The 25,789-nt window shown below is 40.9% G+C and overlaps 2 protein-coding genes across 3 annotated transcripts; both read right to left on the bottom strand.

Moving 5' to 3' along the window:
- Positions 1–2,065: 2,065 nt before the first annotated feature.
- On the bottom strand, positions 2,066–9,657 carry mdm2 (MDM2 proto-oncogene). 2 transcript variants are annotated; one of them, XM_068709453.1, is made up of 13 exons: positions 9,542–9,657; positions 7,456–7,490; positions 7,022–7,089; positions 6,809–6,883; positions 6,502–6,635; positions 6,336–6,385; positions 5,912–5,958; positions 5,469–5,559; positions 5,173–5,387; positions 4,855–4,986; positions 4,322–4,393; positions 3,992–4,175; positions 2,066–3,903 (listed from the first exon to the last, which is right to left on the bottom strand). In XM_068709453.1, exons 3-13 carry the CDS (start codon positions 7,070–7,072, stop codon positions 3,425–3,427), a joined length of 1,530 nt encoding a protein of 509 aa, XP_068565554.1. In that variant the 5' UTR covers positions 7,073–7,089; positions 7,456–7,490; positions 9,542–9,657; the 3' UTR covers positions 2,066–3,424. The 2 variants fall into 2 exon arrangements, with proteins under 2 accessions (XP_068565554.1, XP_068565553.1); XM_068709452.1 differs by lacking the exons at positions 7,456–7,490; positions 9,542–9,657 and adding an exon at positions 7,346–7,426.
- A 791-nt stretch (positions 9,658–10,448) lies between these two features.
- nup107 (nucleoporin 107) lies at positions 10,449–19,154 on the bottom strand. Its single transcript, XM_068709451.1, has 27 exons — positions 19,047–19,154; positions 18,080–18,162; positions 17,763–17,852; positions 17,570–17,658; positions 17,078–17,213; positions 16,865–16,968; positions 16,369–16,484; positions 16,245–16,293; positions 15,826–15,897; positions 15,588–15,676; positions 15,352–15,427; positions 15,051–15,164; positions 14,548–14,638; positions 14,261–14,340; positions 14,088–14,147; positions 13,808–13,953; positions 13,694–13,742; positions 13,511–13,580; positions 13,242–13,357; positions 12,883–13,072; positions 12,703–12,809; positions 12,385–12,487; positions 11,885–12,045; positions 11,621–11,746; positions 11,235–11,348; positions 10,790–10,957; positions 10,449–10,695 (listed from the first exon to the last, which is right to left on the bottom strand). The coding sequence occupies exons 1-27, from the start codon at positions 19,052–19,054 to the stop codon at positions 10,588–10,590; spliced, it is 2,715 nt and encodes a 904-aa protein (XP_068565552.1). The 5' UTR covers positions 19,055–19,154; the 3' UTR covers positions 10,449–10,587.
- Positions 19,155–25,789: the final 6,635 nt, after the last annotated feature.

The raw sequence follows: 25,789 nt of genomic DNA, 5'->3' as shown, positions 1-25,789 counted from the left end.
TATTAATATTTCTCTACTGATCTGCGCTATAAATGTAATTTCTGTATTATTCCAAACATTTTTATAATCAAAATCTCTGAATTAGCGCATGTCCTGTTCAAACAGAGAGGAGACAGTGAGGTGAGGCAGTGACCAGCTGTTCCTCACCTCAGACTGTGAATCCCTCACTAACTGGGTTGAGCGCGTGTCTTTTTCTGTCTCATTCCTGCACACACTGTCATATTTGTAGACACTTTTATTATATGTCCTTTCTTTCCATATAATAGGTACTGTATTTCACGTCTGTGTAGAACATATTTAGTGTTGCTGATCTGACATTAAGGGGAGGCAAACACTACTCTGCCTCAATGAAGGGTGCGCGAGAGCCCAAGGCTCGGGTTTATCGCGTCAATTAACACAGAGCAGATCGACCCAGGCAGGAAGTCAGATACCGATAAGGGATAGAGCATCCGGTAAGTTTTCAAAATAAAAGCGTCAGCTTTTACTTGGTTTAACTTTTTCAAGAGTATGAATCTAAAATGCAGAAAAGAGAGAAGCATTATCTCAATCGAACCTCAACGATACTACCGGTAACGTCGGCGTGTATATATATATCTATATATATAGATATATATATATATATTTATAGATATATATATCTATATATATATATATATATATCTATATATATATATATATATATATCTATATATATATATATATATATCTATATATATAGATATATATATCTATATATATATATAGATATATATAGATATAGATATTGCGACGTCTTCGGGCAGTAGAAGCCACACTGTCAAAATTTCTTGCAAAATTTTTTCGTTATTATTATTATTATTTGTGTTATCATAAAAGGCCAATAAAAAGCCACATGAAGTGTCTTCCTCTAGACTAGAGAGCATTGAGAACGTCACTTCTTAGAGAGGACAACATGGAAACTGTCCCATGAGTGTGTTCAGTGTTGAGGTGAATGAGCTGTGTGTGTTTGTCCTGATGAAGAGACATAATGTTGTTGTGTTTGTGTGAAGGTGTGGACTCTGCTATGAATCAGTGTGAGGACAGAGAGGAGGGAGTCCCTCCCTCTACAACCAGACACACCAAAGCTCAGAGGTGAGATGACCATCTCTAACTGTCCATGACTCAAAGTCCTTCATCCACTGACTCTGTTTCTACATGTGACCAGGACCTGGACCCAGCTGTGTGTCCATGAAGAGTGACCGGTCTAAAGATCTTCCTATAGGCTTCAGAGATGGACGCCACTCTGTTGATCAAAGGTGAGGATTTCAAACAAAGTGATGAAGAGAATAATAATAATAACTTTATTTAAATAGCACCTTTCCAAAACAAAGTGACAAAGTGCTTCACAATAAAACATGAAAGCAAATATCAAACCGGTAAAATAAGATTTTAAATAAATAAACTAGGGCTGGGCAAGTTAACGCATTCATTAATTAACGCCAACAACTATTTTATTGCACATTAACGCAGTTTTTTAAATTATTATTAAGCGGACATTTTTAACACAAGAACCAGGCAGCGAGCGGTGAACAGCTGTGTTTGTGTGGCGTCTCTTCCTGCCGCAGCTGGAGGTTCTGGGTGCCTTGCTCCAGGGCACTTCAGCAGTGTACAGTGAGAATTCATCGAATCTTCTGTTCCAGCTGCTGGAGGAGAACATCGTCACTTTTGTGAAGAACGAGCTGAAGAAGATCCAGGAGGGACTGAGTTCAGATTACCCAGAATGCTTTGAGAGTCAGAGGGAGGATGAGGAGGTGCTGGACGGTGAGGGTGAAGAGCAGAGGAGGAGCTTGTGAAGATCACAGTGCACTTCCTGAGGAGGCTGACTGTCTGCAGAGCGGTGAGAGGATTTCGGAGATGGACCAACATATATTGAACTCAAATCTAACCTGAAGAAGAAGTTCCAGAGTGTTTGAGGGGATCGCTAAAGCAGGAACCCCCACCCCTCCTGAATCAGGTCTACACAGAGCCCTACACCAGAGGGAGGGACGGCAGAGCTCAAATATATAGAGACAGAGATATATAGATAAAGTGATAAAGCAAAAGTCAGTCCAAGTTAACAGATGTTAAACTTTATTTAATTCACAGCAAATCTATAACAAGAACATATTACAGATCTCATATATTCATCTTATTATTTAAAGAGCTCCTAGAAACGTCTCTGCTTAAATAAACATGAGCATCTTAAATAAACATGTCATAAATAACAGAGGATGATGGTAACACTTCACTTTATGGGCTGTAATGTATGAATGGTTTCCTGTAAAGAACATTTGGTACCAATTAGAGACTTTGTGCATTTATAACACATATATATATATATATATATATATATATACACACATTTATAATGTTATATTTTAGTTTAACCTGGAGGGTATTTTAGTCAACACACGCACACAAATAAAATAAAATATATGGCAAATAAAGTTTCTAATAATAACTTAATGACGATTTGAAGTTATTTTTTTTTTTTTTTTTTACAATAATTACAACCAAATCACATTCGTCTTTCCAGGAAACTGTCAAAGAAATTATTAGAAAAATTACAGACCTGTAAGATTAGAAGGTAACGTTTCATTTCATGGGTCCATCATTTCTGAATAATTTATAATATTTTACAAAAAGTCTCCTGGAAAGAAATATGTCATTATAGGGAAAATAGACTTTAATTAGCATGCTTATAAATGTTGTAAAATTGACAATAACTGATCAGTGAGTGACATTTTATTTGGGTTTAAACAGAGGAAATTCTATTTTCCCTATAATTTATCAGATTTGAATATTCTTTCCAGGAAATGTTAATATCTATAATTATAGACCCATAAAATCGAACGTTACCTAAAAACAGCGTGAGGACGTTAAGACACGCCTTAAAGGAACAGTCCCACATTCACTGGAGTCCAGATATTCTGAAGAGAAGCTTTTAAATAGAATCGCAAAGATGAAATATTATCTCATCTGACTTTGGGTTTAGAAAAAGTAATCATGTCTCATAAAAAGACCAAAACCAACACGCACCCAATGTGGATTAATCCGCTGCTGAAAGTAGTTCCATCGCTTTCATTATTTAATAAACTAAATATGTGTTGCTGCTGTTCCCTGTTTGACTTCTCTATGAATTGAATATCTTTCAGATTTGGACTGATTTTAATACATCATCTTAAGCTCTCATGTACATCTAAAGATAATGAGACTGTAAAAAATAAAGAAGCCATACCAGCTTTTAGAAAAAGACACTCAGAGAGACAGAAAGTGCAAACGTGTGCCTGAGGACAGAAACTCAACTTACTTCTTAATTTGGTAAATATTTAATGCAATTCTGTGGTCACTGGGACGTGTAGGGAGGTGAGGGGGTCTCCGCTGAGGACAGACGGGGGGGTCTCAGCTGAGGACAGACGGGGGGGTCTCAGCTGAGGTAGGTGAAGATGACCGACTGGATGGGCAGCCTGCAGACGGGACACAGCTTGTTCCTCTTCTTCAGCTTGCGGGCGCAGACGTAGCAGGACATCAGGTGTCCCGTCCGGCCGTGGACGATGCAGCCGTTCTTCGGCCGGGACTGACAGATGAGACAGGGGTCCAGGCACGAGTCCGGCAGCCGCCACTCCGCCGACACGCTGCGGTCCAGCTCGGGGACCACGGGGTGAGGAGTAGAGGGGGAGGGGGGGAGAAGCTCCTGGGAGTCCATGGAGGAGGAGGGCTGGGAGTCGGGGGTCCAGAGCTTCTGCTGTGAAAAGGAGGAGGAGGAAGGCTGCGAGGAGGAGAGGAGGTCCTGAGAGGAGTCCAGAGCAGAGAGGGAGGAGTCTGAGTGGCACTGAGACGGGAGAGGAGTTCTGGCTCTTTTCCCATCCGGGACGTCGACTCCTTCGTTCTCCTCCACATCAGAACCTTCAGGAGACACATCCATCACTCAATCACTCATTTCAATATTATTTTGTCTCCCTCACTAGGTGTACAGTTCCCCCCCCCCCCTCACCTGGAGTTTCTTTGGCTGCCGATTGGTCGGTTGGCTTCGGGGGCAGGGCTTTCGGGATGGAGGAGGCGGGCTTTGTGATATCGGACACCTCAGACAGCCAATCCTGATGAAGTGTCCAACAGCGGAGACAGTTTCTGGGGAGAGGTGGGTTCAACTCGTCACACTTGGCACAGCGCCAGTAGTCCTGAGAGAGAGACAGAGACACACACACACAGTTAGACCCACAGTGTGTGTGTGTGTGTGTGTGTGTGTGTGTGTGTGTGTGTGTGTGTGTGTGTGTGTGTGTGTGTGTGTGTGTGTGTGTGTGTGTGTGTGTGTGTGTTCACTCACAGCTTCAGTGATCTCCGTGTCTTCATCGAAGGAGTCGTTGTCCTCCGCCTCAAATATGGTGACCTCATACACCTGGAACAGATTCACCAGAACCATTTCTTATTTTAAACTGTTTGGATGGAAAATAATGAAACTTCAATATTAGCAAAGTCTGTCTCAGAAGTAAAAGATGAAGTCTAGTGTTCTTCTAACATTCCTCAGGTCCACTGAAGATCTTTAGAAAATACACAAGTTAAAGCTGCTCACTAACAGGAGGACATGGAGCATCTGTTGGGGACTATTGTGAGTATTCAAATGAGGGATTGAGTCAAAATAGACTTCCTTGTTTGATGTTCAGACAAACACCGGACCAGACCGGTGTACAGTTGTTTACCACTAGGTGTTAGACTCGACTCAGAACTCTCAGACTGTGTGTGTGTGTGTGTGTGTGTGTGTGTGTGTGTGTGTGTGTGTGTGTGTGTGTGTGTGTGTGTGTGTGTGTGTGTGTGTGTGTGTGTGTGTGTGTGTGTGTGTGTGTGTGTGTGTGTGTGTACCTGGTCGTCTGCAGACAGAGAGGCGTCGTCTTCGTTGTAGTCGTCAGAGTCCACGGACTCCACCTCAAACTCCACGCTGAAGTTGTCGCTTTCTGAGTCCGAGGCCGCAACCGTGACTTCCGACCTCCCGGACTAACACACACACACACACACAGTGTGTTATAAACAAATACAACATCAGCTAAATAACAGTGTGTGTGTGTGTGTGTGTGTGTGTGTGTGTGTGTGTGTGTGTGTGTGTGTGTGTGTGTGTGTGTGTGTGTGTGTGTGTGTGTGTGTGTGTGTGTGTGTGAGTGTGTGTGTGTGTGTGATACTCACTGTACTGTGAGAGTCTGACGATTGGCTGCTGTGTCTGTCCCGAACACTCGCCAGTCCTCCAATCACACACCACGACAGGCTGTCGTCAAAGGTCAGGGAGTAGCTGTCGGACCGCCTCCTCTTCCTTCCTTCCCCTTCCTCTTCCTCTTCCTCCCCCGACTCCTCCTTCTCCTCCTCCTCCTCCTCTTTGTCGCCCTCTAAACTGTCCGAGGGCCCTGAGAAGACGAAGTGGAGTTCAACATCACAGGTTCTGTGAGTTCTTGAGCGATAACGAGGAGGCGGGAGGAGAAACTCACCTGGATCACTGCTCCTGCAGCTCCTCCTCCTCCTCCTCCTCCTTCTCCCTCTCCTGTCTGGTGATGAAGAGCGACTTTCTGAAGCTGCCTCCTAAAAGCAAAAAAAACCACAACACAAATTCAGTCTCACTTTTAAAGTAACCCTGAAGAGAAGTGTGAATGTTGTCATTTGAAAGCCTGTAGGACCCTGTGTGTGACATGTTCTTACAGCGTTACTGTCTTCTACTGAAGTCAGCATTAACAGTACTTCATTCAGCTTCTGTTACTTACAACTAATTTGATTTTAAAGCATTACTTCATGCATGTTGTTAAATATGTAAGGAAAGGGAACCCCCAAAGTGTAAGACGCTCAAAACAAACCAACACAATGATGTCTGAGAGGCTCCTGAAGTATTTTGAATTCAGCTGCATTATTATGACATTATTATTATTATTAGTCTTACCTCTGTCCCTCTGTCTGTCTGAGGTTCACTCGAGCTCGGTGGCGAGTCTGAGAAAGAAAGAGAGAAAATCTTCAGCATCAAAGAGTTGAAGTGGAAGAATAGAGCTGAATCCAAATGTCCACTCTTCAAACTTCATTCTCAGGAGCAGTGGGACGGTCACGGCTAGGTTTGGGGATGAATTAGCACACGCCTCGCATATAAAGTTCATGATCCTGTTTAGAACTATTCATGTGAAACAATAAGGACATTCGTGTGAGATCTGTGCAAAGCCTGTAGCTTGTTATTGGAGCATGAGGAGCAGACTCTCTCCAGGCCTCTCGTGGACGCGGTGAGCGGCGGTTTGTAAACTCACTCGGCTCTAAATGAAGTCTGAAGACTGTGGAGACATGTTGGATCCGACCAGAGAGAAAAGAATCGGTCCTACCTTGGTTCTTCACGGCCACCAGGTTCTTGGTGATCATAGCAAACAGAGCTCTGGAGAACACAAACACACCAAATACATGTATCATACTGTACTTTTATTACACGTATATGAATCCAAACAGACAGTTAATCATCTACTTCCTGTTCTGTGTGCGTCTATTTCTCACCGCGGCTCTTTAACAGAGAAGCTGTCGACTCCCAGCACCCGCCCCAGTGCATCCTGGGAGCAGTGGACGATGTGCTGCTGCTTCTGGTCGTACAGCTGCTTCTGGATGATGTACTGACCCAGGTAGAACATCACCTGCGAGACAGACCATCACAGATGCATCATGGGAGATGTGCAAAACACCCGACTGTGCAGAGCACCAGCTCCCAACGTCCCCCATTAACGTTCAACGAAGCGTTCAAGAGTTTAGACAAGTACTTTTGTAACTTTCCATTCATAAATGCGGTCCTTTTTTTTTTTTTTTTTACCTCCTTCATGGTAAAAACTTCTTTTGTAGCTCCTGCATCTTGCAGCAAAGTCCGGAACTCTACCTTTGGTCTCACCTAAACACACACACACACACACACACACACACACACACACACACACACACACACACACACACACACAGGTTAAAGTTAATTCAAACCCTGAAACAACCAGTTAACCAGTAAAGAAGTGAGTTAACTAGTTTCTCTCACCAGTTTGTCGTCGTCAGCCGTGTCCGTGTTGAGCTCCTGATCAGCTGACATCGTGACGCTGATTGTTTCTGATCAGAAAGACACAAACCGGTAGTTAGTACCTCTTAGAATGCTATTTAATATCCGTATGAGCACGACGGAAAACACGAAATACAGAACCTAATGATGCGCTACAAAGTGTACGGATGGCAAATTATGAATTTAAGTCTATTTAGGTTTCTGCTGTAAGCTACTGTAGCTAAAACACACATATCATGAGAAAGTACAACTTACAACAGAAATACAAGAACAAGTAATCAGCTGACAGTTAAAGGAGCCTCCTACCAGTCATTAATCAGCCTTACTAGTATATATTTATTCATCCTGCGCACACACACACACACACACACACACACACACACACACACACACACACACTAAATGAAGAGTCTTACCGGTATATACAGGGTACAAGTATCAGCAGTGCATCCTGTGAGAAGAGATAAAGTGCAGTCAGAGCAGAGCAGAGCGTCACACTCTTATAGACCTGCTCAGACATGTCAGGACTAGACCAGCATAAGCGGCCCAGCCTGGCCTAGCTGAGAGCCTATCAGGGCCCAACAGACCCACTCAGTGCTGAGTCAGCAGCAGTGAGCTGCATGTTTGATTTGACAGTCGCAGCTGATTTAATCACACAGCTGTAGACATGCCGGTACTAGTCCAGGATGACTCATCCCTGTCAACCATTAGATAGCCAGGCTAACCAGAGTAATGACCCTAACCAGTGTGAACCAGGGCCAAAGAGGGCTGAATCCTGGGCCAAAGAGGGCTGAATCCTGGGCCAAAGAGGGCTGAATCCTGGGTCAAAGAGGGCTGAATCCTGGGTCAAAGAGGGCTAAATCCAGGACCTGATGTGAGTATGTTTCCACAGCAGGACTGTCCTCCTCTGGCTTCAAGGGGAGTGTAAAAGTAGATCATAAAAAAAAAAAAAATCCCAAACTAATGGCATCATTTCCCCAATTAATTAAATTTAGTCCCACCCCAAAAAACATTTTAAATATGTTTTTAATTTATTAAATTAACATTTCAAAACAGCAGACTGACTGGAACGCCTGCAAGAGTAGTGGATGGTAGAAATAATAATGTAACTTATTCTTAAACTTATTTCATGTAAAGAGAGTGAAACATTTTAAGACCAAAAAAAACCCCAACTAAATATATTGTAAACAATCCATGTTATATGGGGAAATGTTTAGAACTTTCATGAATATTATAGAAAAACAAGAGGACAGGGGAGATCAAATTTATGAAACGTATAAATGTCAGATAATATTTGTTTCTGTGCTCTACAGTTCAACATCTAATGACATCAAAACCGCCCAAGTTCAGCGACAGAGCAGAGTACCCTGACCTGAATGTGACATCACTAAGAGAGACCGACGTTTAACAATGTCGAATGTTTACCTATTTTTTTTTTTTTTTTTTTTGAACACATGTCCAGACTCAACCCCGTGCGTCCCCCGGCGTTCGAGTGAATATGTCTGGGCATCAGTCAGAGTGACTGTACAGAAACTCTGTTCAACAGCTGACTAACGTGCATGAGTCAGTCAGCTGTTGAACAGTTTACATTACGACACGAACACGTGCAGGAGAGAAATATGCCCGGACTTGTCTCTGCAGCTCTGACTTCACGAAACGCATCCGATGAAGAAGACGTCACATTTAAGTTAGCCTCCTTCTTCGCCATTACAGGATACAATAAGTACAATTTAACGAACATAAACGGAGGATTAATCTGCAGAAACTTCACAAAAATAAGTGAAACTTTTGAGTTTCAAAAGTTTAACGTTTCGCTTTCAATAGTCTGTGACTGTTGCTGATTCAACGTGACATCTCTTATTTTACTGAACTATTTTAAATGTTAAAGCTATAGTGTTTTACAAACAACATAACAGCCACGTGTTCGCAGGCAAAGCGCTGCTTCTGTGCATGAAACGGCAAACTCTTGTATATTAGCTTTCAGGCTACAAACACAGTAACGTTACTCACCACGTCTAACTAAATGTTAGGACATCGCAGCATTCACAGGAACACGTGTTACCCGAAGCACCCCAAATTAAATGCAACTGCAGGTGTGTCAGAGCAGTTAAATATGCTAGTTAGCGTTAGCTAATTTAATTAAAATAAACGTAAGGTTAGCGAACGTTACCTTGTGTAAAACAAATGTAATGAGGTTCTCTGTGAACATAAGGACGCACGCTGTGTGTAAAAGCTGTTGATTTAAGTTTCACAAGCTTAATAACAATTTTAATTCCTTTTTGTTTAACCGTGAGTTTGTTAGCAGAACGGAGCCGCGTCGAGGCTCCTCGGTCCCGCTCTACTCATCTAAGAAAACATGAGGCTCCGCGGCCTGCTAGCACGCTGCTAACCACCTGCTAACTTGTGCTACTGCTAATCCAGTACTACTACTCTGGCGTAGTTATATTTAGCCTTAACATAATATCATATACATATATATACACACACATCTATAAAACCTACCTTGACCGTTACTCTTAATTAAATATCCTTCAGCGGCGTTTATCCGTCAGTTGATCTTCTAATAGTCGGAACTGTTTACTGTTCAGTTGTTCCTTTGGACACTTGTTCGTGTGGCGCTCCTGGTGGCCGGACACTGACACTGCATCCAGAGCTCGCGGGCTAATTATATTCACAATAATTAACCCTTTTTCTTTTATTCTCCTTGTCTAGTTAAGATCATTTTTAGTGGAAAATATATAGTAAAAAATGTAATAATTTATATGATAATATTGTTTAATGTATGCCCCTTAGTCTGCATGTTTTACATTACATTTAATAATTATAATGCCTTAATCTGAATAGATTTACAGTAATAGTAATACTGGCATGTTTTTGTTATTTATTATACACCATATAAGACACTCATCCATGTTTAATATATATATATACTTCATGTAGTGTGTGTTTGTTACAATTACACATACATGATATACATTACCTTATTATATTGTGTGTATATTGTATTGTTTTAATTTGAGGTACTGTAATTGCTCTTTTAACTCATGGATTTTTTATGTTATTAATAACAGCTATGCTTTTCCTGCTATGAAAAGCCTAAATGTCTGCTCCTCAAAATTAATACTTTTCTCTTTAAATGTTAAGACTTTATCAAAATATGTCATTTGTTCTCGAAATATTGTGACGGTTTTCCCCCTAAAAATTATGACTATTCACAAAATATGACTTTTTTTCCTTGAAAAATATACTCTTAAAATCTAACTTTTTACTGTAATATTTATGGCTTTTTTATTGCGTTTTTTTGTACAGATTTTGTTCTGTAATGTTGAATACGTTACAGGACATATTCACAGCTCTATTGGACCAGAATTATTAAGACCTTCTTCGAATGAAATTTACACAAAACCACTACAGGAAAACAGGCTTTTATTTAGCAAAAAAGGTTAACAAAACAACAGTGATTCAAACACTGCTCAGTGTGTGTGTGTGTGTGTGTGTGTGTGTGTGTGTGTGTGTGTGTGTGTGTGTGTGTGTGTGTGTGTGTGTGTTCATGGCTGTAACTCGTAGCCCAGCGGGTCGAGTCCTCGGTCCAGAAGAGACAGCGACGACTCCCTCAACTTCTGGAGAAACCTCCTCAGCTCCTCTTTGGAGAAAACCTGAATTTGTGAAGGGAAACAAAAACCGGCGTTAAAAACAAAACAAACAAACATGAAGTCAAACGTACAGGGACGATCAAATCTCTTCGGCTACCTGGTAGAGGCGGTGCTGGTCCGACGAGATGATGTCGGCGAGGCGCAGCGCCTCCTGGTCTCTGGAGGAGTTCTGCAGAACGCTGAGCAGCAGGAAGCTGAGGCGAGGCAGACACAGAGAGCGCAGCGCCGCCATCTGGTGGCTGCGCTCGGAATCTGGCTCTGAGTCCTAAGAACACAAACAAACAATTTACGAACCAAACAAACGTGCAAACAATCAACTTCTTCTTCTTCTATTAAGACTACATGTATTTCTTGAGGAGGTGGTGGGTTGAGTTTAACATTTCCTGCTCCAGTAATTGAGTTTAATCCCGTCCAGAGTGCATAATGTGTGCATCAGAAAGGGAACACGCGATATTCCCAAACTGCGGTTGAAACACAGGTTTGGTTCCTGGTTCCCTGAGAAAGAACGTTTGGTTCTCTCGCGTGGCGTCATAAACACTTACCTCTCTGTTGTCGATCATCCAGCCTCCGTCTACGAACAGCAGCACGTTGTAGATCCTTTCTTTCACATCTTCAGTTAAACCGTCCAGACGGCACGACCAGGCAGACAGAGCGGCCTAACACACACACACACACACACACACACACACACACACACACACACACACACACACACACACACACACACACACACACACACACACACACACACACACACACACACACACACACACACAAGTTTTACATTGTTGTATTACTTAAAGGAATACTCCACCCACTAAGTAACCATTTTTGTCTTAACAGTCACCCTGTTTTACCTTGAATTCTTGAAAAAAGAATATTGTGTGTGTGTGTGTGTGTGTGTGTGTGTGTGTGTGTGTGTGTGTACCTGGTACTCCTTCTCTCTCATCTCATTGGCTACTCTCTCGGTGAATTTGGCCTCGGGGGCCGGCGCTGGCTTCTGGGGGGCCGAGCTGCTGTGGCTGAACCAGTCAGTGAACGCCTCATGGGCTTCCTGTAAAAAAATTAAATAAAAAAATAAATAAAAAGTGCTGGTATAATATACAGATTATTTACACTTTACTTTTTAATTAAATCAAATCCAATTTGAATTCATTATTAATCAGTGTTATCAAAGAGACAGGCGACAGACCAGGTAGGCTCTGATACACAGGTGTTCTCTGATGGCGTTCTCATCCTCAGCAGGTAGAGGCGTGGTCTGACCGACCCCCGACCACTGGCAGTAAATCTCCCTCATAGAATCCTCCGGAACTTTAGAGAAGACCGCTTTGGCTGCGTCATGTTTCTGCAGGGCTGAGACACAGAGAGACAGAGAGACAGAGAGAGAAACAGAGACAGAGAGAGAGACAGAGACAGAGAGAGAGACAGAGACAGAGAGAGAGAAACAGAGACAGAGAGAGACAGAGAGAGACAGAGAGAGAGAAACAGAGACAGAGAGACAGAGACAGAGAGAGACAGAGAGAGAGAAACAGAGACAGAGAGAGAGAGACAGAGACAGAGAGAGACAGAGACAGAGAAACAGAGACAGAGAGAGACAGAGAGAGAGACAGGGTCAGATCGAAGCGATGCATGGTGGTCCTCAGACATGAAGCTGAGGCAGTCGAGATGAATAAGTGTTTAACAAAGAATTACCCAGAAACTTCCTCATGATGGCGTTGGACTGTTTCAGGGACTCGGCTCGATGGGCGGGGTCAAACAGCAGCCAATCGATGACGTCGATCTTTCTTAGGTCCTCCTATCAGAGCACAGCATCACAGTAACTCCGCCCACTTCCACATTTGCAACAAACTATGTACATTTAAGAGTTTTTTTATCAATTAAATCTTGTCTCGATCATGCATTTGTCATGTTTTAAGTCTCATAAAGGCTGTTTATACACGTCTGAAAGCATACATCGAGGGCTTTTATTGTGAAAGGTGAGAACACCATTGTTTGGTTATCAGTCTGTACCTTTGTGGTTCCCATCTCCAGCGTCTGGTTGTGGTGTGTAAACTCCGTTTCATTCGTCTCTCTCACAGTCTCCACCACCAGCTTGGTTATCGCGGCAACATCCAGACCTACACAGACAGCAGGTTTAGTATTCACTCATCAAACCGCGTTGTGTTATTTCGCTGTTTTTTGCCGTCTCACCGGCGTCGGTGGCGAGCTGCAGGCAGCGAGGACGCATCTCCGGCTGGCTGACCGTCTCCAGGAAAGCGGCGTACTGGACAGTGGCGAGCTCGGCGGGCAGCTGGCTCACATAGCTCGCCACCAGATCGGTCTGTCGGTCCCGGATCAGAAGGGAGACGTACGCCTTCAGGACATCCACACACACCTCCTCCTTACAGAGAGACAAACAAGTCAGTCCCAACGGTTCCCCAATCTGATGCTAAATCGATGCTACAGCGGTTCATCGTTCGTAAATGAAGCGTCGATGTGAAGATGTCTCACTCTGGACCGGACCTTTATGTAATAGATTTGGTTCATTTGTTTATTTTAATTTTTTTTACCTTCAGGGCCAAACCCAGAGAGCGGTAAAACAGCAGCAGGTGAGTCATGAAACGCAGCAGGTGGGAGGGGAGGGGCTTAGAGGCTGTGAGCCAATCAGAAAACTCCTCCAATAGACCTGAGAGAGAGACAGAGAGGTTTAGGGATAGAAGACATCTTAGGGGGAAGTTGATTCTGAATAATAATAATAATAATAATAATAATAATAATATTCTTTTCCTTCTCGTTTGTCACAAATTGAATTCCTCTTCAGGGGTCAGAGGTGTCTTACCGTCCAGGTCTCCGAGGATCACAAACTTCTGGATGACGTGGTAATGCTCTTTAGTCTCCTCCAACACCCTCTACACACACACACACACACACACACACACACACACACACACACACAGGTTTAATGTGTGTGTGTTCAGTCATGTGACTCAATAATCACATTCAGTCTGTGTGTGAGTTTTACCTTCAACTCCGAGGCTTGAAGTTCCTCAAACACCTTTTCCATCGTCCAACTGAAGAGAGAGAGAGAAATTAGTGTGAGTGTGTGAGTGTGTGAGTGTGTGTGTGTGTCTCGTACTTGGCCTCCAGGTATTCTCGCGGCAGGGTCTCCACTTCCTGGTGGGCCATACCCGACGACATCAGATCCTTTTCAACCAGCGAGTCCACCATCACTCTGAAGTGAGCCCACACACAGTCCTCCCATGACTCACACACTGCCAGGAGCTGAGAGAGACACACACACACACACACACACACACATAGTTAGTTTATCATGAGATATACAGTATGTGTATGTATATATATATATACATATATATATATTCAGAGGGTTAATAACATTAAACTCCTAACGTTACCGGTTTGAGGTTTCCACTGAGACCGGCGTAGATGGCTCTCTCGTATCTGTTTAACTGCTCCTAAAAACAGACAAGCACTCTCAAAGTCAACGTTTCATTGTACTGTTTACGTGTTCATAGTGTCAGCATTATGAATAAGTAAAGCAACAAGGTATATTAGTTGTGTGTTGTACCTCCTCAGCCATCCTCCAGCAGCAGGCCTTCCAGATTCCTCTCTGAGGGTTTCCTTCCACCGCCTGCAGCTCTGCACTCGCTGCAGAGAGAGAGGAGGCAAGACTCTGGGTCGGTCACGGGTTTGTGAGCAACAACATCATGACGTGTGTGTGTGTGTGTGTGTGTGTGTGTGTGTGTGTGTGTGTGTGTGTGTGTGTGTGTGTGTGTGTGTGTGTGTGTGTGTGTGTGTGTGTGTGTGTGTAGATCTCTGTTTATCACACAGGTGGTATCAGGGTTTGGAGACTACCTGAGGTCCTGTTGGGGTCGTGGTAGAGTTTCCACCCTTCCAGAGTTGCTGCTCTCCAGGCCTGACCACAGCGCTTACACAGCCTCTGAGCCTACACACACACACACACACACACACACACACACACACACACACACACACACACACACACACACACACACACACCTTTAAATACAGTAGGAAATAAAATCTGTGCCCCTGCTAGAACATCAGATATTTAGATTCTCAAAAACAAAACCATAAATCCTTCTGAACTTCAACATAAACTCCTTTATTACCGTTTGCTTCATGGCTGTTGCTCATTTATAAATAATCGCTTATCTCTCTCGCTCCCCGTTTGTCCCTGTGTCTCTCTCTACCTCCACGTTTGTCCCTCTGTCTCTCTCTACCTCCACGTTTGTCCCTCTGTCTCTCTCTCTCTCCACGCTTGTCCCTCTCTACGTTTGTGTGTGTGTGTCTCTCTCTCTCTCTCTCTCGCTCCCCGTTTGTCTCTCTCTCTCTACCTCTTCGGTCATGCCGGCTCTGATCAGGGTGAACAGGTTCTTCAACAGTCGGGCGTCGTCCTCTCTGTCCAGGTCCGCCAGAGGACGCTGCTGCCGGAGAGGAGCGTCTGGGTCCTGAACACACACACACACACACACACACACACACACACACACACACACACACACACACACACACACACACACACACACACACACACACACACACACACACACACACACACACACACACACTTTATCTGTGAATTCAGACACACCCGGGACGAGGATGTGTTGGTGTCGTCATGTTAACAGGCCTCACCAGCTCAGTGACCAGAGGGATGGTGAAGGCAGCGCCGCTCTTCCTCCTCAGCTTCAGAGCATGAAGGGTGTTCTCCCTGACACACACACACACACACACACACACACACACACACACACACACACACACACACACACACACACACACACACACACACACACACACACACACACACACTTTACTTTAGCTAACGATCTTAAAAAACACGACTGTAGACGAGATATTCAAAAACTCACCAGCAGACGTTTTTGGCGTAGTATTCTATATTATCAGAGAAATCTCCAATCTGATCCTTGGCGATGCTCTCCAGCCAATCAACGACCAGCTGCAGCACAAAACAATCATTTAATCAGCAGATCCAGAAGGACTGTGTTCATTTAATCGGACGAGTGTGTGTGTGTGTGTGTGTGTGTGTGTGTGTGTGTGTGTGTGTGTGTGTGTGTGTGTGTGTGTGTGTGTGTGTGTGTGTGTTACCTGACTCTGGCGTATGACGGCATCCCGCTGAAAGAGCTGCTCCACCACGACCTTCTCACTCTCACTGGGAACCTTCACACACAAACACAACTTCATCTTTACAGCGTCTGATTCATGCTTCTGACCCGTGTATTCAGGAGCAAGGCTGAAAGCTGGTTAGTGTGTGTGTGTGTGTGTGTGTGTGTGTGTCTGTTAGCTTCAGGTGAGATGTCAAGTGTATATTATATTTAAAAGTAACTGGATGATAAGAACGCTGTTTTCGGCAAACGGCAGACAGACTCAGTGAGTGAACAAAGTGGAGCATTCAGCAGCTAAAGAGACGGACGTTTCACTCCATCCACAGGAAAATAAATACGTTGCTAACAAGTTCTCCATCTTAACTTGAAAAAGGTGTTTGTTTGTGTCTCTGTGTCACTCACCACCATGTCTGTCATTATGTCATCTTCCAGCGCCAACTGGACCCGGTCCCTGCAGAGACAGACAGGTGATCAATCAGAGGTAAAGAGGACGGACGGACGGACGGACGGACGGACGAGTATGTACCTGTACAGTGAGGTGATGAGTCTCCAGGAGCAGTTCTCCTGCTGCAGCAGCCAGCGGACTCCCGCCGTCTTACTGTCCCGTCCCGCTCTGAGGACCACGGACTGCAGCACGTCCACCTGGCATACGGTGACGGAGAGCAGGCGAGTGACCGAACCGAGCATTTCATCAGAATTCATGAGCTTTAGGAGGTGCATTTAGGACATTCGGACAGCTAGCTGTTACCCCCTACTTTCAGTCTTTATGCTAAGCTAACCACAGAATAGTTCAATATTTTGGAGAATATACTTATTCGCTTTCTTACTGCGAGTCGGATAAGAACAATGATAGCATTCTCATGTGTGTGTGCTAAATATGGAGCTACAGCCAGTGGCTGTTAGCGTAGCTTAGCACAAAGACTGGAAACGGAGGGAAACAGCTAGCCTGTGCAAAGTTAACACACACACACACACACACACACACACACACACACACACACACACACACACACACAGCTTACCTTGTCCTGTAAGAGCAGCTGGTAATCCTCAAGCAGCTCAAACACCGCAGTGGAAGAGTTTTTCAGGAAGGACGTGAGGAATTCTGGGAAAAGACTGGCAGCCGCTGAAAAAGAGATATATATATATATATAAAAATAAAAATAAATAAATAAACAAACAGGAGTGCTTGTAAACTTGCAAAGCGGGATTTAGAGAGCGTTTGTTTCACTCACCAGCCTCGCCGGGGTCGTCCTCCTTCAGCAGGGCGGAGCTAAGGTTGGTGATGTCATCAGTGAAGAAGCTGGTGTTCTCCATCCCCGAAACGGGGGAGATGTACATGCTGTTGGTCCAATCACTGTCATCCAAATTCTAGACACAGAGACGGCTTTTAAGAGCAAATCCTGGAGGTTTTATCACACTTTTTAATCCCACGATTGACAGAGTTGTTGCTCTGTAAGAGTCGGACTCACTCAAGAACGACTCGTGGCAGTTTTATGAATGAAACTCGCCCACAAACGGAGCGGAAAGAGGAGCCTTATGTAGCGATGAACGAGTGTCAGTTACACAAACAATCAAATGCCATTAATGCAAACGTCCTCGTGAACAGATTGCAAAATTAAATGAGCAATTTTCAAGTCTCACACAAGCAAGTCTCACAGAAAAAAAGTGTGAGTGTGTGTGTGTGTGTGTGTGTGTGTGTGTGTGTGTGTGTGTGTCTGTCTCACCACACTGCTGAGGGTGTTTCTGGGTGTGTATCGAGGCGTTCGGCCTCCCGGAGCCAAAATGGAGGAAACATCTGGAACTCTGGGAGTTACTGAGAGAAAAAGAGACATGAGGCGAGAGAGGGGAGTCAAATATGGAGATTATCAATAATCGCGTGCGTATGTGTGTGTGTGTGTGTGTGTGTGTGTGTCCTACCAGCCTGTCTGAACAGTGAAGCCGGAGTGTTCCTCAGCAGGGAGCGTGCTGGTGTTACGGAGGACAGGACGGGGCTGCCGGGGGACGGGACTGAGACCAACAGTCAGGAAAACAACAACACTGACAGCTCTGACACTATTAATGAATGCTGGTGGTGAAGGGAAAATGTGGGCTAATAGGTCTCCACCTCACAGAAATACTTTCCAGTTCCAGATCTTTACCTTGAAGACACACACACACACACACACACACACACACACACACACACACACACACACACACACACACACACACACACACACACAGCTGAAGGATACAAGCCACCTTCTTCCTCCTCCTTCGTGCAGCGATCGTCACCTCGTCATCTCGAACCACCGGAGACGGCAGCTCACTCTGACCCCTGGAAGGAAAGACAAGGACGTAAAGACATACGCAACAAAGAGTACTTCTTACCACCAAGTCCCCGGCACTGAATTCTCAGAATCCTGCTTTTAAAATTCTACTTTAGTAAAAAGCATCAAAGTATAAGCGTCAAAAAACACCTAAAGTAGTCATTATGCAGAAAGGCTCATTTCAAAATTAATTATAAATTATTTGTATTTTTTAATGCAATAATGTGTTCATCACTTTAATGTTGCAGCTAAATGTGGAGTTACTTTTAAAGAATACTGCAGAGTACCTTAAACTATAATAATACATCACAATGTATTTGTTAATTTATATTTTTTTATGAATAATCTGAAAAAAAACTACGATATTTCCCTCTGAAGAGTAGTAGAGAAACGTTAGAAGTATACAGTAGGAGAAAATGGAAATAATCAAGTACAAGTACCTCAAAATTGTACAATAGTAAATGCACTTAGTTACTAATACGTAACATAAATAACTAGTTAACTAACTATTAATTAACAGCTGAAAGTACTCACTGATAGAGACAGTAACACCAACTGTACTAACAACAATAAACAGCTGTTTGTTATTAGTTTATTCAGCGGTGATAATTTATTTTAAACTGTGTGTAATCACTAACATATCATACATATACATTATCCCCAACAACTGACCGAGAACCACGAGTTTAGCTCTGATTAAAACATGTCAACAGTACACAAATCAGCAATTAGCCTGATTAGCATCAGCATTGATTATGAAGGGTTTCGTTAGCCACCAGCTAACACAGTAAAGTAGCCGCACGAGCGGGCTAAATAACAAAATCACGGTTCAACGTAAATGACTTAAAATACAACATGATTTGTGTTTAAAATATTGTGAAATGTAATTTACCAGTCCATGATAGTGGGCTGCTGTTCCCGCTTCACGAGGCTTGACAGGATTCTTCTTCGTGAGTCTATTGCGTTTGCTTCATCTTCGTCTTCTTCTTCTTCTTTTGATTTCCTGGCAGATTGGATGCCGTGCGACACTATGCTGCCCCCTAAAGTTCAGTGCTGATGTACTGCATTCACACTGATTTAAACATGTACAAATGTTGTAAAAATTACCAATTGGTAGATTAATTGATAAAGACAGCATTTTTCAATTGTTTTTAAGATTTCATTGATAGAGAAGTCATAATTTGAAATAGATACACGTTTTATTTGAAAAGTTTTTTTTTTTTTACACGTTTCATACGCAAACAACGGACGTGGCATAGATAGATAGATAGATAGATAGATAGATAGATAGATAGATAGATAGATACTTTATTTACACTGTAAAATAAAAATATGAATTATGGAAAATGCACAATATACACAATAAAATAAAATAACATAACAGAGCAGATGATGGAGCCGGCCTTCTTAACCAGTTTGTTAAGTCTGTCGGTGTCTCCGGCTCCAATGCTGCTCCCCCAGCAGACTACGGAGTACGGTGCACTGACCACAACAGCTGGAGAGACTTTTGATAGTTTGTGTCTGTTCACATGATCACTGTACTTAATAATAGTAACTAATAAAGACACACAGTAATCATCACTGTACTTAATAATAGTAACTAATAAAGACACACAGTAATCATCACTGTACTTAATAATAGTAACTAATAAAGACACACAGTAATCATCACTGTACTTAATAATAGTAACTAATAAAGACACACAGTAATCATCACTGTACTTAATAATAGTAACTAATAAAGACACACAGTAATCATCACTGTACTTAATAATGGTAACTAATAAAGACACACAGTAATGATCACTGTACTTAATAATAGTAACTAATAAAGACACACAGTAATCATCACTGTACTTAATAATGGTAACTAATAAAGACACACAGTAATCATCACTGTACTTAATAATGGTAACTAATAAAGACACACAGTAATGATCACTGTACTTAATAATAGTAACTAATAAAGACACACAGTAATGATCACTGTACTTAATAATAGTAACTAATAAAGACACACAGTAATGATCACTGTACTTAATAATAGTAACTAATAAAGACACACAGTAATCATCACTGTACTTAATAATAGTAACTAATAAAGACACAGTAATCATCACTGTACTTAATAATGGTAACTAATAAAGACACACAGTAATGATCACTGTACTTAATAATAGTAACTAATAAAGACACACAGTAATCATCACTGTACTTAATAATAGTAACTAATAAAGACACACAGTAATGATCACTGTACTTAATAATAGTAACTAATAAAGACACACAGTAATCATCACTGTACTTAATAATGGTAACTAATAAAGACACACAGTAATGATCACTGTACTTAATAATAGTAACTAATAAAGACACACAGTAATGATCACTGTACTTAATAATAGTAACTAATAAAGACACAGTAATGATCACTGTACTTAATAATAGTAACTAATAAAGACACACAGTAATGATCACTGTACTTAATAATAGTAACTAATAAAGACACAGTAATCATCACTGTACTTAATAATAGTAACTAATAAAGACACAGTAATCATCACTGTACTTAATAATGGTAACTAATAAAGACACACAGTAATCATCACTGTACTTAATAATAGTAACTAATAAAGACACACAGTAATGATCACTGTACTTAATAATAGTAACTAATAAAGACACACAGTAATGATCACTGTACTTAATAATAGTAACTAATAAAGACACACAGTAATCATCACTGTACTTAATAATGGTAACTAATAAAGACACACAGTAATGATCACTGTACTTAATAATAGTAACTAATAAAGACACACAGTAATCATCACTGTACTTAATAATAGTAACTAATAAAGACACACAGTAATGATCACTGTACTTAATAATAGTAACTAATAAAGACACAGTAATCATCACTGTACTTAATAATAGTAACTAATAAAGACACACAGTAATCATCACTGTACTTAATAATGGTAACTAATAAAGACACACAGTAATCATCACTGTACTTAATAATAGTAACTAATAAAGACACACAGTAATGATCACTGTACTTAATAATAGTAACTAATAAAGACACACAGTAATGATCACTGTACTTAATAATAGTAACTAATAAAGACACACAGTAATGATCACTGTACTTAATAATAGTAACTAATAAAGACACACAGTAATCATCACTGTACTTAATAATAGTAACTAATAAAGACACACAGTAATCATCACTGTACTTAATAATAGTAACTAATAAAGACACACAGTAATGATCACTGTACTTAATAATAGTAACTAATAAAGACACACAGTAATCATCACTGTACTTAATAATAGTAACTAATAAAGACACACAGTAATCATCACTGTACTTAATAATAGTAACTAATAAAGACACACAGTAATGATCACTGTACTTAATAATAGTAACTAATAAAGACACACAGTAATCATCACTGTACTTAATAATAGTAACTAATAAAGACACACAGTAATCATCACTGTACTTAATAATAGTAACTAATAAAGACACAGTAATCATCACTGTACTTAATAATAGTAACTAATAAAGACACACAGTAATCATCACTGTACTTAATAATAGTAACTAATAAAGACACACAGTAATGATCACTGTACTTAATAATAGTAACTAATAAAGACACACAGTAATCATCACTGTACTTAATAATGGTAAAATAATAGTAACTAATAAAGACAGTAATCATCACTGTAGAGGTGTTTATCTGTCACCTCTTTAATAAACTGTGTTCTGTTTATAAGCATAGGACCGATTTCTACGACAGAATGCGTTTGTCTTATTTATGACTTATTTGCATCTGTACGTTTTAAACTTCAGATTGTGACGTAATTATTAAATAACCCAGAATATGATTATGGTTTCTCTTAAATGATAAAACTCAAACACTCAGGAATGATCAGCCTCAGTTTCATCTCTCCAGCTCGCTCTCTCTATATATATACGTATATATATATATATATATATATATATATATATATATATATATATATATATATATATGTATATATACATATATATATATATATATATATATATATATATGTATATATACATATATATATATATATACATATATATATACATATATATATATATATATGTATATATATATAGTGTGTAGAGAAGTGAAACTACATCTGTATGTGTGCACTGACATTTATAAATGTGTTCACAAAGCTGTAAATATGAATAAGAATATATGCATCAGATATATGCACTAACTGAATGTGCAGTTATTAATCTCAGTACCCTCAGTACACGTTTACACACCTCAGTACAAGTTTACACACCTCAGTACTTATTGACAAATATCTATATCTAAATACCAAAATTTTAAAAACTAATATCTACCCAACAGTATCTGAAGACGCATGAAACAGATCAAGTCTTCTGTCTACACACACATGAATGATATCTTCAGTCCTCAATAGTATCCCTCCTTTATTTCTTCGCAGCTCTACATAGTGTGTTTCTGTGTGACCATCACAGTTCTGTCTTTGCATACATTTGTGGTTTTCTGTCTTTGCTCAGCGGCGTTTTTTCACTGAGCTCGTTTCTGAGTAAAAAGGGTTCAAACTCAAAGCAAGTTATGAATCACATCTTTCCAGGAACGTACACTTTCTAGACTGAAGATGATGCTTTAGCTCCGGATCTATAAAAAACAAACCAAGCAGTGATGCTTCCGCAGCAACAAGCAGTCGATTCATCACAATGACATTTTGAACAGACGCTCATTATATCTCCAGTTAATTACTTAAAATTATTTCGGTCAATGCCTGACATGTCTTGCAAGTTTCGCAACTGCAGCCAACAATATATTTATTATGAATTCTGATTAACCGATCAGTCATTTTTTATTTAGAAAATATCAGAAAGTAGTGGAGAAATGAAGCCGAGGCGACGTCTTCAGACAGCCCAGAAAAATCAACATTGAATGGTAAGATTTAATGGTAATAAGATAAGATTTAATGGTAACAAGGTAACATTGAATGGTAACAATGTAACAGTTAATGGTAGCAATGTGGCATTAAATGGTAACAATGTAACAGTTAATGGTAACACGGTAACATTGAATGGTAACAATGTAAAATTGAATGGTAACAAGGTAACATTAAATGGTAACACGGTAACATTGAATGGTAACAAGGTAACATTGAATGGTAACAATGTAACATTGAATGGTAACAAGGTAACATTGAATGGTAACAATGTAACAGCAAATGGTAGCAATGTGGCATTAAATGGTAACAATGTAACAGTTAATGGTAACAAGGTAACATTGAATAGTAACACGGTAACATTGAATGGTAACAATGTAACAGTTAATGATAGCAATGTGGCATTAAATGGTAACAATGTAACAGTTAATGGTAACAAGGTAACATTGAATGGTAACAATGTAACAGTTAATGGTAGCAATGTGGCATTAAATGGTATGAGGACTCCCACCACTTTGGTCCAGACCGAAATATCTCAATTGCGGATTATTTGAATTTTTGGTGCAAACATTCATGGTCACCAGAAGATGAATCCCACTGTCTTTGATGATTCCTTGACTTTCCCTCTAGCGCCACCACGGGACTGACATTTTATGCTTTTTATTCCTCCATAATATTTGGTTCAGATGTTTCTGCTCCCCTCAGGATGAACCGTTATCATTCTGATGATCTTCTATTTTCCATCAGGTGGAAATTGAATTGGTTGACGTAATGTTGTAGTCCAACAGGAAGTCATCATTACTGGTTCCTTCCACAAACAGCCAGTCAGATTCTTCCGTAAGATTTTTGATTGTTGCAGAAAATAACCTGTGTGTCAAACAAACGTTTATGATTCTTACACATTTTGTTCTGCAATGTTAACAGATTTTTGAAGCGTAGATGCATGCTATGCTCTCTCTCAATTTTTTTAAATTTTTCAATTCAATTGCTTTATTGGCATGAAAGTTTAGAAACAGTATTGTCAAAGCATCAACAAAATGTAACATACAATAACATTAATACACAATATCGTCAATATAACATCTAGATTCATTATTAATTACATATAAACATATATTCTCTCTCTCTCTCTCTCTCTGTCTATGCCTCTCTGTCTCTCTCTGTCTATCTCTCTCTGTCTCTCTCGCTCTCTCTCTCTCTGTCTCTCTCTGCCTCTTTGTCTCTCTCTCTGTCTCTCTGTCTCTCTCTCTCTCTGTCTCTCTCTGCCTCTTTGTCTCTCTCTCTGTCTCTCTGTCTCTCTCTCTCTCTCTCTCTCTCTCTCTCTCTCTCTCTCTCTCTCTCTCTCTCTCTCTCTCTCCCTTAAAAGTATCTTCAAAATGAGCACATCTTATATTTCCTCTCATCCTCGTCCTCTCGTCTCTGCTCGGTAGGTGGAATCATCTCTTTCCTCTCTCTCATGTGTGTCTTCATGTTGTTGTTTTTGCAGTAATTTAATTGGACTATTAGTGGTATATTTAACACATTGCAGGTGAAGAATTCCCCTTCTATGTGTGTGGAGTTTGTGTACAGACGTTACTTCAGTCAGAGTCGGCTGTGATATTCTGCATTCTTACGATTATCAGGATGTTTGAGGCTCTTTTTAGAGACAACATGACATCACTACTGCGCTCTGAAACACACAATACTTCAAATGGCTTTGGAGCAGCGAGTGTGCGTCACAATTTAAATTAGATTGAACTTTCGTCCTCCAGTAAATGTTATGCTTCACTTCCTGCATTCTGGTTCATTTTTATGCAGCAATTTATGTCGGAAATGTTTTTCATTTATGTAAACAAAAACACAACGTTGAGGCTCCAGGGCCCCGTTCCTCGTACCTGGCTAACTGACTTATAGGGAGAGAGTTCTTCGAGATCGCCAAGTTCCGTTATCACATGACGACGACTTCCTATACGAGCGCTATCGATACTTTATTTACTAGACCTTCTCGAGCCGTACGTTGAGAACACCGCACGGCGCAGCCGAGCATCGACCGCCTCACAGACTGGATGCAAAGCCTGGTTTTTGTGCTCGGTTTGTACTTGCTCCCGTGTCCTCTTGATGGTCTGGGTTGAAAGCACTCATAATGATATGTCAGTGTTATTAGTACACCATAGAATATCATGACTGTAGAACATGATTAAGGTGGACTCTGATAAGAATAGAGAGAATCACACACACTTTCTTTTCACTGCTTCAATTGATTGGATTTCTGATGATGAATAATACATACATACATACTGATCCGCCCATACACAGATTCACACACACACACACACACACCGACTTCTATATGGTAATCTACACATACATGTATATACACATATATAGTACATGATACATAAGCGCATACAGTACACATATCCTCATAAGTATCTATTAATTCGTATCAATTAGATACTCTTTGGGCTTGTTTTCATCTACTTATTCTGAAAGAGTTGAGATCATTATTACTCATTCCATGAAGCCTATTTCGCCATGCTCCTTGTCTAGCCCTCGCAGCGGTGGCGGTGTTAGATGTTGCCATGATTATGGTCTTGAATTCCTCATATGCGTTCATGATCATCTCCTGCTCGTCAGCGGAGAAACAAAGAGGCTCTTTCTTTGACTTTA

Source organism: Cebidichthys violaceus, unplaced genomic scaffold (assembly GCF_023349555.1).
Source record: "Cebidichthys violaceus isolate CVI_PGR_0920_01 unplaced genomic scaffold, fCebVio1.0.p SCAF_149, whole genome shotgun sequence".
NCBI lineage: Eukaryota > Metazoa > Chordata > Actinopteri > Perciformes > Stichaeidae > Cebidichthys > Cebidichthys violaceus.
This window is presented reverse-complemented; position numbering and strand designations above follow the sequence as displayed.